At 39.9% G+C, this 12235-nt stretch overlaps 1 protein-coding gene across 1 annotated transcript in view; it reads right to left on the bottom strand.

Moving 5' to 3' along the window:
* The window catches only part of LOC124044107 (ganglioside-induced differentiation-associated protein 2-like), a 33058-nt gene that overhangs the window by 17711 nt on the left and 3112 nt on the right, over positions 1 to 12235 (bottom strand). Inside the window, exons 2-7 of the mRNA XM_046363561.1 lie at positions 11959 to 12177; positions 9981 to 10120; positions 9380 to 9533; positions 8940 to 9028; positions 6355 to 6431; positions 5776 to 5935 (exon numbers count right to left, since the gene is read on the bottom strand). Of these exons, the coding sequence (XP_046219517.1) occupies positions 5776 to 5935; positions 6355 to 6431; positions 8940 to 9028; positions 9380 to 9533; positions 9981 to 10120; positions 11959 to 12140 (802 nt within the window). The 5' untranslated portion in view covers positions 12141 to 12177. The remainder of the gene's footprint in view (positions 1 to 5775; positions 5936 to 6354; positions 6432 to 8939; positions 9029 to 9379; positions 9534 to 9980; positions 10121 to 11958; positions 12178 to 12235) is intronic.

The following is a 12235-nucleotide window of genomic DNA, read 5'->3' as shown; positions in this document are numbered from 1 at the left end:
TTTACTTTCAGTGCAGCAAACTCTCTCCAGAAGTTCAGTGAGGATCTCTGAATGATCCAATGTTGACCTAAATAACTAATGATGATAAATACAATCCACTTGTGTGTAATCAAGTCTCCGTATAAATGCACCTGCACTGTGATAGTCTGAGGTCCGTTAAAAGCGCAGAGAGCATCATGAAGAACAAGGAACACACCAGGCAGGTCAGATATACTGTTGTGAAGAAGTTTAAAGCTGGATTTGGATACAAAAAGATTTCTCAAGCTTTAAACATCCCAAGGAGCTCTGTGCAAGCGATAATATTGAAATGGAAGGAGTATCAGACCACTGCAAATCTACCAAGACCTGGCCGTCCCTCTAAACTTTCAGCTCATAAAAGGAGAAGACTGATCGGAGATGCAGCCAAGAGGCCCATGATCACTCTGGATGAACTGCAGAGATCTACAGCTGAGGTGGGAGACTCTGTCCATAGGACAACAATCAGTCGTATATTGCACAAATCTGGCCTTTATGGAAGAGTGGCAAGAAGAAAGCCATTTCTTAAAGATATCCATAAAAAGTGTCGTTTAAAGTTTGCCACAAGCCACCTGGGAGACACACCAAACATGTGGAAGAAGGTGCTCTGGTCAGATGAAACCAAAATTGAACTTTTTGGCAACAATGCAAAACGTTATGTTTGGCATAAAAGCAACACAGCTCATCACCCTGTACACACCATCCCCACTGTCAAACATGGTGGTGGCAGCATCATGGTTTGGGCCTGCTTTTCTTCAGCAGGGACAGGGAAGATGGTTAGAATTGATGGGAAGATGGATGGAGCCATCTTCCATTCTGGAAGAAAACCTGATGGAGTCTGCAAAAGACCTGAGACTGGGACGGAGACTTCCAACAAGACAATGATCCAAAACATAAAGCAAAATCCACAATGGAATGGTTCAAAAATAAACATATCCAGGTGTTAGAATGGCCAAGTCAAAGTCCAGACCTGAATCTAATCGAGAATCTGTGGAAAGAACTGAAAACTGCTGTTCACAAATGCTCTCCATCCAACCTCACTGAGCTCGAGCTGTTTTGCAAGGAGCAATGAGATGTGCAAAACTGATAGAGACACCCCAAGCGACTTACAGCTGTAATCGCAGCAAAAGGTGGCGCTACAAAGTATTAACTTAAGGGGGCTGAATAATTTTGCACTACCTGTTATGTGAGGGCAGCAAGAAGCCAAGGTAAGTTGCTAGCTAGCATTAAACTTATCTTCTTAAAAACAATCAATCTTAACATAATCACTAGTTAAACTAGTAATATCATCAACCATGTGTAGTTATCTAGCATGTCCTCCGTTGCATATAATTGATGCGGTGCCTGTTAATTAATTTCTCATCGAATCACAGCCTACGCCAAATGGGTGACGATTTAACAAGCGCATTCGCGGTAAAAGCACTGTCGTTACATCAATGTGTACCTAACCATAACCATCAATACCTTTCTTTAAAATCAATACACAAGTATATATTTTTAAACCTGCATATTTAGTTCATATTGCCTGCTAACATGAATTTCTTATAACTAGGGAAATTGTGTAACTTCTCTTGTGTTCCGTGCAAGCAGTCGGGTTATATGCAGCAGTTTGGGCCGTCTGGCTCGTTGCGAACTGTGTAAATTCTATTTATTCCTAACAAAGACCGTAATTAATTTGCCAGAATTGTACATAATTATGACATAACATTGAAGGTTGTAAAATGAAACAGCAATATTTAGACTTAGGGATGCCATCAGTTAGATGAAATACAGAACGGTTCCGTATTTCACTGAAAGAATAAACGTTTTGTTTTCGAAATTATAGTTTCCGGATTCGACCAAATTAATGACCAAAAGCTCATATTTCTGTGTGTTATGTTATAATTAAGTCATTGATTTGATATAGCAGTCTGACTGAGCGGTGGTAGGCAGCAGCAGGCTCGTAAGCATTCATTCAAACAGCACTTTCGTGCATTTGCCAGCAGCTCTTCGCTGTGCTTCAAGCATTGAGCTGTTTATGACGTCAAGCATATCAACTCCCGAGATTAGGCTGGTGTAACCGATGTGAAATGGCTAGCTAGTTAGCGGGGTGCTAGCTAGTTAGTGGGGTGTGCGCTAATAGCGTTTCAAACGTCACTCGCTCTGAGACGGAGTAGTTGTTCCCCTTGCTCTGCAAGGGCCGCAGCTTTTGTGGAGCGATGGGTAACAATGCTTCAAGGGTGGATGTTGTCAATGTGTTCCTGGTTCGAGCCCAGGTAGGGGCGAGGAGAGGGACGGAAGCTATACTGTTATACAGGCAATACTAAAGTGCCTATAAGAACATCCAATAGTCAAAGGTATATGAAATACAAATGGTATAGGAGAGAAATTGTCCTATAATTCCTATAATAAATGGAAGATGTTGTCGATGTGTTCATGGTTCGAGCGAGGAGAGGGACGGAAGCTATACTGTTACACTGGCAATACTAAAGTTCCTATAAGAACATCCAATAGTCAAAGGTATATGAAATACAAATGGTATAGGAGAAAATAGTCCTATAATTCCTATAATAAAACTTCGTACCTGGGAATATTGAAGACTCATGTTAAAAGGAACAACCAGCTTTCATATGTTCTCATGTTCTGAGCAAGGAACTTAAACGTTAGCATTTTTACATGGCACATACTGCACTTTTACTTTCTTCTCCAACACTTTGTTTTTGCATTATTTAAACCAAATTGAACAGGTTTCATTATTTACTTGTGGCTAAATAGATGATTGATGTATTATATTAAGATAATTAACACTTTTTCAGTATTGTTGTAATTATCATTATTACAAAAAAAATAAAAAAATAAATAATACTTTTAATTAAAATTGTACGATTAAAATCGGTATCGGCTTTTTTGGTCCTACAATAATTGGTATCGGCGTTGAAAAATCATAATCGGTCGACCTCTACTCCTTCGATATGTTTGTTCGAGTTCAAGTCCAGGCTCTGGCTGGGCCGCTCAAGGACATTCAGAGACTTGTTCCGAAGCCACTCCTGTGTTGTCTTGGTTGCGTGCTTATGGTCGTTGTCTTGTTGGAGGGTAAACCTTTGCTCCCAGTCTGAGGTCCTGAGCCCTCTGGAGCAGGTTTTCATCAAGGATCTCTCTGTACTTTGCTGCGTTCATCTTTCCCTTGATCCTGACGGGTCTCCCAGTCCCTGCCGCTGGAAAACATCCCCACAGCATGATGCTGCCACCACCATACTTCACCGTAGGGATGGTGTCAGGTTTCCTCCAGACGTGATGCTTGGCATTCAGGCCAAAGAGTTCAATCTTGGTTTCATCAGACCAGAGAATCTTGTTTCTCATGGTCTGAGAGTCTTTAGGTGCCTTTTGGCTTCCGTCTAGCCACTCTACCATAAAGGCCTGATTGGTGGAGTTCTGCAGAGATGATTGTCCTTCTGGAAGGTTCTCCCATCTCCACAGCAACTCTGGAGCTCTGTCAGAGTGACCATCGGAATCTTGGTCACCTCCCTGACCAAGAACCATCTCCCCTGATTGCTGAGTTTGGCCGGACGGCCAGCTCTAGGAAGAGTCTTGGTGGTTTCAAATTTCTTCCATTTAAGAATGATGGAGGCCACTATGTTCTTATGGAACTTCAAATGCTGCAGAAATGATTTCATACCCTTCCCCAGATCTGTGCCTTGACACGATCCTGTCTCGGAGCTCTATGGACAATTGCTTCGACCTCATGGCTTAGTTTTTGATCTGACATGCACTGTCAACTGTGGAACCTTATATAGACAGGTGTGTGCCTTTCCAAATCATGTCAAATCAATTAAATTTACCACAGGTGGATTCCAATCAAGTTATAGAAACATCTCAAGGATGATCAATGAAAACAGGATGCACCTGAGCTCAACTTTGAGTCTCATAGCAAAGGGTCTGAATACTTATTTACATAAGTTATTTCAGTTTTGATATTGTTTTTATACATTTGATAACATTTCTAACAACCTGTTTTCACCTTTTCATTGTATTTAATGCATTTTAGAATAAGGCTGTAACAATATGGAAAAAGTCAACGGGTCTGAATACATTCCGAAGGCACCGTATGCCCTCCTTTCTGCAGTTACTGCACCTGCTCATTGGAAAATATTAATCAACAGGAAGACATGCTTAATTTAACAATTAGATGGCTCCTAATGCCTTCCAATCTGACGTAAGATCCCTCACTCGGTATGTGGTGTGTGTGCTCGCACCGTTGAGGATATGACTGAGATGTTCCACTGACTCGACTATGACAGATCCTCCTGCATTCTTATCCTATGTCCACTGAGTGTTTCTCCATGGACACAGAACCTAAACTAGGCAGCACTAGCTAGTTCTGTTCAGACTCCTGGAACTACAGCTGCTGCACAGGAATGCTGGTGGCAGCAGGTCTATTATCAACATTTTATATTTAAGATTCTTCAAAGTAGCCACCCTTTGCCTTGATAGCAGCTTTGCATTCTCTCAACCAGCTTCATAGAATGCATTTCAATTAACAGGGGTGCCTTGTTAAAAGTTCATTTGTGGAATTTCTTTCCTTCTTAATGCATTTGAGCCAATCAGTTGTTTTGTGACAAGTTAGTGGGTAGTATACAGAAGAAGCCCTATTTGGTAAAAGACCAAGTCCATATTATGTCAAGAACAGCTCCAACAAGCAAAGAGAAACGACAGCCCATCATTATGTTAAGACATGAAGGTCAGTCAATCCAGAAAATGTCAAGCACTTCGAATGTTTGTTCAAGTGCTGTCGCAAAAATCATCAAGCACTATGATGGAACTGGGTCTCATCAGGACCGCCATAGGAAAGGACGACACAGAGTTATCCTCTGCTGCAGAGGATAAGTTCCAGCCCCAAATAAAATGTTTGAGTTCAAGTAACAGACACATCTCAACATCAACTGTTCAGAGGCTGCGTGAATCAGGCCTTCATGGTCAAATTCCTGCAAAGAAACCAATACTAAAGGACACCATTAAGAATTAGAGACTTGCTTGGGCCAAGAAACACGAGCAATAGACATTACACCGGTGGAAATCTGTCCTTTGGTCTGATGAGTCCAAATTTGAGATTTTATGTTCCAATTGCCATGTCTTTGTAAGACGCAGAGTAGGTGAACAGATGATCTCCACTTGTGTGGTTCCCACCGTGAAGCATGGAGGAGTTGTGATTGTGTGGGAGTGCTTTGCTGGTGACACTGTCGGTGATACATTTAGAATTCAAGGTACACTTTACCAGCATGTCGACCACAGAATTCTGCAGCGATACGCCTCCCATATGGTTTGCGCTTAGTGGGACTATCATTTGTTTTTCAACAGGACAATGACCCAACACACATCCAGGCTGTGTGAGGGCTATGTGACCAAGAAGGAGATTGATGGAGTGCTGCATCAGATGACCTGGACTCCACAATCACCCCATCTCAACCCAATTGAGATCATTTGGGATGAGGTGAACCGCAGAGTGAAGGAAAAGCAAGTGCTCAGCAACAACACTTTTTTGGTAACTACATGATTCCATATGTGTTATTTCATAGTTTTGATGTCTTCACTATTATTCTACAATGTAGAAAATAGTCAAATAAAGAAAAACCCTTGAATAAGTAGGTGTGTCCAAACTTTTGACTGGTATTGTACATGGAACGGAAGTTGTTACTATGTACTATGATAAACATTGAAACCATGTTCAGTTTTGCAGCTAGGAGATGAGTCGCACCTAGTGGGTTGTGGGAAATGTAGTCTTACCTTCCAGACTGCCTGGTTTCTCAGCAATGCGGATCTGTCTCTCTGGGACGACAGGCTCACCCTCCGAGTTGCCAATGTCAGCAGGGATTAGGGGCAGGCTGGCGCGCTCCTCTTCCTCAGAACGAGGGTAGTAGAGAGGAAGCAGCTTCCTGTATGTAGGCTAAGACACATATACAAAAATAAATGTTATACAAACATTTAAAAAATAATGCCATAAAATAGACAGCACATGCAGTATAACACAAATCCCCAGACTGATATAAAAATAATAAACATACTCCTTATCAATAAAATAGTTGGTCTGTTGTGTCTGCCTTCCTTTGACATAATTACCTCACACTGGAACACTCATGTCATCTTTGAAATATTTTACGTTCTCTACGAATAACAAATTAGTGAATAATCACAATAAACCATGGAAAAATGGCCTTCGAAACACAGCTCCAAACATTACCTTGAGTTCTGTTACACTACAGAAAATGTTGGTTGCCCTAAGAATAAGCCAGTACATTTGTGCACATAAACCTTGGAATGTGTAAAACATCGAAGGTATGTGCAGAGAAGAATATAAGAACACACCTCTTCCATATCAGTCACAGCGAACACCACCATCTCTATGCTCTTTCCATGGTTCTCGAGAAACCTGCGGACCGTTCCTGCAAAAAAAGAAAACAGTTACACACTCCAGAGACGCAGTCATATGTTTCACATAGGTCAGGGGTCATGGATGAGTTATGAAACATCATGCCAGTATGAATAGTTGCAAGGCTGGAAAGTGTTGATTGTTTGAAATATCTGGGATTAAGTATTGATTCTGAATCTTTTGGAAAGCATATTGATTATATTAGAAAAACAGTTAACTATAAGCTTTGTTTACTATACAGACCTATTAATTGTATTCCTATATCCATTTAAAAGACCTTAGTAACCAGAATGCTGCATCCTATCATAGACTATGGTGACATCATCTACCGAAACACAACCAAGACCTTACTTTGAGAATTAGATTTAATTTATAACATATCTTTGCCGATTCATTATTGGATGCAATTATAAGACACATCATTAAACAATGTATGAATCACTTATTCAAACAGAAGACAACTGCATTGGTACCAATTTATTTTGAAATCTATCAACTTAAAAAAATGCCCCTGTTTATATATTAAGGAACACCTAATGATACAAGAATCACAGTACTGCTTTCGACAACAGCAGCATTTACAAATGCTAAGGGTACGTCATGAGATTGGCAGAAGACCTTTCAGATACAAACGGACTAGAATCATTTACATATAGAAATCAGTACATTAATAATTACTGAATTAATATAAGAAAGCCCTTTTTTTAAATGAGAAGAACAAACTGTTTTTAACTAACAAAAACATCACCATGTGGAGATTTGTGTGTGTGTATCTATATACACACACATACATACATACATACATACATATATATATATACACACATATATATACACATATACATGTATAAATATGTATAGATATGTAAATGTATAGATATATATATACATATATCTCTATATATACATATATCTCTATATATACACGTATATATCTATATATATAGATATATACATATATCATATATATATGTATATACATATACATACATATATATATCTATATATATATATATACATACATATATATATCTATAGATATCTATATAAATATATATATATATATGTGTGTATGTATTATATATATATATATATATATATATATATATATATATATATATATATATATATATATATATGTATATATAGATATATATGTATATATAGATACATATACATATACATACATACATACATACATGTATATATATGTATACATATATATACATACACATATATATATATACATACATATATATACATACACATATATATACATACACATATATATACATACACATACACACACACACCAAAAATTCAAAACGCAACATGCAACAATCTTTTCAACAAGTTCATATAAGGAAACCAGTCCATTTAAATAAACAGAAATATTCCTCAGTTTCATTATCTGTCCTGGAGGCTGGTATCAGATGATCCCACAGGTAAAGAAACCGGATGTGGAGGAGCCCTGGGCTGGCGTGGTTACATGTGGTCTGCGGATGTGAGCCGGTTGGACATAATGCCAAATTCTCTTAAAAACGATGCTGTAGGCAGCTTATGGTAGAGAAATGAACATTAAATTATCTGGCAACAGCTCTGGTGGACATTCCTGCAGTCAGCATGCCAATTGCACACACCCTCAAACCGTGAGACAGCTGGTGCATTGTGTTGTGTGACAAAACTGCACATTTTAGAGTGGCCTTTTTATTGTCCCCAGCACAAGGTGCACCTGTGTGATGATCATGCTGTTTAATCAGATTCTTGATATGCCACACCTGTCAGGTGGACAGAGTATCTTGGCAAAGGAGAAATACTCACTAACAGGTATTTAAACACATTTGTGCACAACATTTGAGAGAAACTTTTTGTGCATATAGAACATTTATGGGATCTTTTACTTCAGCTCATGAAATATGGGACCAACACTTTACATGTTGTGTTTTTTAAATGTATTTTTGGTCTGTATTTGTATGCATGCATGTATATATACACATGTCAGAGATGGGAAACTGGCAGCCAATTTCCAAAAGACAAAAATAAATATATGTACCCAGTATATTTTTCTCTCCACCCAATGGAAAAATGAGTAGAATTGCATGAAATGTATAAAAATGCTAAATGTTCTCTACACCCCTTGGAGGGGGGGTGTATTGGTAGTTGTATTGGTAGTTGTAGCAGTTGAATTGATATTTGTAGCAGTAGTTTTTATTAGTTGTTTTTGTAGATCTACAACTTTTAAGTTGCTGTTAATGTAAGTTTAATAAAATATTATTAGTTAATTGTTATTGTTAGTAGTTGCCATATTATTTTTTATAAGTATTGTTTGTTTGTTTTAGTTTATTCCAATAGGATATTCTTGAAAACGAGATGTTGCATCTCAAGAGATTTCATCCTGCAAAATGTCTAACAAATAAATAATAGTTCAAAGCCACATATGAGCTACTTAAAATGATGTGACATGGTGTAGGGTATGCTACTGTATGAGAGATCATTATTAGTGAATGTGTGCGTGTCTTACTGAAGGCGATGTGTGTGGCGTCCTCTAGTGCGTATCCTCTCTTAGTTGTGTTTACCACACAGAAGGCCACAGATGCCATGGCCTGCTCTCTGCAAAGACACAAACATCAGCTCTCACACAACCCCACATACTAACAGTACACACCACAAACCCCATTCAATTGATAGTACAGTACACACCACAAACACAGTAAATTGTTTTTACAAAAAACATGAGGTTAATGGGCAGTAAGGGAGCACCTCGCGCTCCACACAGACGTGTTATGTGGGGAGTAAACACTGTGTGTGTGTGAACAAGCTGTGATGTAATCAGCAGGCCTGCTGTCCCAGTCACACCTAACGGAATGCCAAATGAACACGAGGTGGAACACATAGAACAATGTGTTGTACTTATGCAATACAGTCAACTTCATGTAGACTAATGATGAGTTAATGTCTTACTTGGCGAGCTGCATTACATTCCTATAGCAGCTGTACAGTGAGCTCTCAGCAGCTGTCCTGTACTTGGCTTTGTACTTGGGGCCCACCGTGTGGATAATAAAGCGTGCCGCCAGGTTAAAGCCTTTGGTCATTTTCGCCTCACCTGTCCGACATCCTGTGGATAAACACATACACATGAATACACACATACAGGTAATACAAGAGTATATCCCACACAGAACACACAAATATAACATTCTTCACAAATATAACATTCTTCACCATGAACACAGCCTTGAAAGGGATTTGCATAGCAACACACACAGCAACAAGACCCAATCTAACACCCCCTCCCTCCCCCCGTTTGAATATTAGCAAGTGGTATAAAAAGCTGGCAGTAATGTGTTTGTCTCCAGTGCGCACATGATGTTAACACATTACATTAATTTTGACAGCATAACACAAGGTCATTTTCAGTAGACACAAACCAATAGGAGAAGTTGGACAACGAAAATAAGCATTCTGATTGATCAAGTTGATATAGTACCTAATCCATGTCAAAATATTTTCTCTTGTTTTGTGCATGTTGTCCTTGACCTGATAACTCAGTGGTGCCCCCTACCGTTCAGTTTGAGCAGCTCATCTCGAAGCTCAGGCCCAGCGTGTAAGAGGATGCTCTCAGAGATGGGGTTTTTGTCCGTCAGAGTCTCGTTACTCGTGTTGACAATCGCTGTGCAGTTCAGCAGGGCCACGTCGCCATTACTTGAGAGGAGACAGCAGAAAGAGGGTTAGATATTTTAACTCTGTATTTGTCGTACAGTATGAGGTTGGAGCTTGCGTATCTCTCTTTGACATTCATGGATGATTTACACAACAGTTTAAGTTTGACTACAGGTGTGTTTACTGAGTTAAGATCCTGCCCACAGGGCTCTACAGTGCGACCATTTAACTCACTTATGCGCCTAAATATTTTACTGTGCGACCTGGAATTTGTATTTAGGAGCACCAGTGTGCCTAGAAAAATGAAGGATTCTAGCTATAACACCTCAAATATTTGTCACTTTGCTCCTAAATTGCTTTGTGTGCATTTACATTTTTCAACTTAGGCGCACACGTGCTCCTTGTAAAATAGCCCTGCTTTGTCAAACTCTAAAAGGGGAACTACTCAAGCAGTTAAGTTGGTACTGAGTCATGACATCCTTAATCTTCAGTCATTGAGAAATAAGCCTATGACAACCTTGACACTGGAGTGCAGATCAGTAGACAGCCGAGCTACTGAAAAAGAAAGACGCACGATCAGGTTTACAGTGATGTTTCACTTCACTTAAATGCTGGAGCTTGCAAACAGCCAATGGACAGGTCATAATGATTTATTCCTCACTACATCGGCATAATCACAGCAGTACGACTTCAAAACGGTTGGCTGTGATCAAGCCTTGTTGTACACACCTGCAGGGGTTAAAGCAAAAATAAACCCCATGAATTAAACTTAAGTCGAGCTCAGATCGATTGTCTGCGGGGCCAAGTTAAGCACCCCTTTCATGTAAAAAAAGAAGTAATGACCATCATACCTTTAGGGAAAAAGGATAATTTCGCACATGTATTAAATGTTTGACCAATCCCAGTCCTTTTCATTTGAAAAAAATACATAGATCCTAAGAAAATAAATCTTCACAAAAAATCCATATGATGAAAATCCATCGCAGTGACGGAACACTTTAACCCCTGCACTTGGGGTGATCGTTGTTGATCCTTGTGCAAAGGGAGTGCAAGTCAATCAAGACACTGTGTCAATAAGCTATAAGTTTATTAATGAATATTTATATAGTGTTTTTAAGTTATCATTTCAGTTTTACTTGGTGTTATCACTGTTACACACAATACACACATGTTACACACAATACACACATGTGTCAATGTGAAGAGTCCTGACAAATCAGGAACAGAAAAGTGATTTTCCTAAGACTTGTGTAAAAAGGCCTTAGTTCAGTCCAGTCTGTTCCTTTAACAACAGCAGGAATGTGAAGAGGGCTTGAGGCCACCTGGGTACAAAGGTCTTACTGAGAGACTCCTACTAGTGGAACCTCTGGACACATCATGTGCTCAGCCTCGCTCCACAAAGAGGATCTATGAGGTAGGGTCTAGAATGCCCATGTGGGGGGAAAGAGAGAGAGAGAGAGAGAGAGAGAGAGAGAGAGAGAGAGAGAGAGAGAGAGAGAGAGAGAGAGAGAGAGAGAGAGAGAGAGAGAGAGAGAGAGAGAGAGAGAGAGAGAGAGAGAGAGAGAGAGAGAGAGAGAGAGAGAGAGAGAGAGAGAGAGAGAGAGAGAGAGAGAGAGAGAGAGAGAGAGAGAGAGAGAGAGAGAGAGAGAGAGATGCATGGAGCAATAACAGAATCACAAGGCACAAGAAGCCAGGGATTCAACTTGAGAGACCTTATTGCTGTCAACAAAGGCATTTGATAAGAGTTTGACGATTATGAACGTATGAGAAAATGAGTGACCCCCGAGATAAAGAAAAAGAGAATGCGAGAGAGCAAAAGAGAGACCAAATGATAGGGAAGTGGTATTAGAGATAGAGGTCCAGTCAGTGTGCATACTCACTAGAGCACTATCTTCCTGTTGATGTCCTCTCTGTAGGGAAAAGGGGAGGGGAAGGCCTCCTGGCTGACCAGGCTGTCGGTATACTCCTTCTCCGTCTCTTCTCCCTCAGGGTCTGGCTGCCGCTCCCAGGTGGACAGAGTCTGTACCTCCACAAACTGAGAGCGTGCTCCCAGAGGATCCATTCCTGCACTTCGCTGGCCTACACCTCAATGCTCCCCACTGTGAACAAAGCCAGAGAAAGACATAAAGTGCATATATCAGTGTCCACTGTCCAGGA

This window comes from Oncorhynchus gorbuscha, linkage group LG09, assembly GCF_021184085.1.
Source record: "Oncorhynchus gorbuscha isolate QuinsamMale2020 ecotype Even-year linkage group LG09, OgorEven_v1.0, whole genome shotgun sequence".
Taxonomy (NCBI): domain Eukaryota; kingdom Metazoa; phylum Chordata; class Actinopteri; order Salmoniformes; family Salmonidae; genus Oncorhynchus; species Oncorhynchus gorbuscha.
Note: the sequence above shows the minus strand (reverse complement) of the source record. Positions and strands in the feature narration are given on the sequence as shown.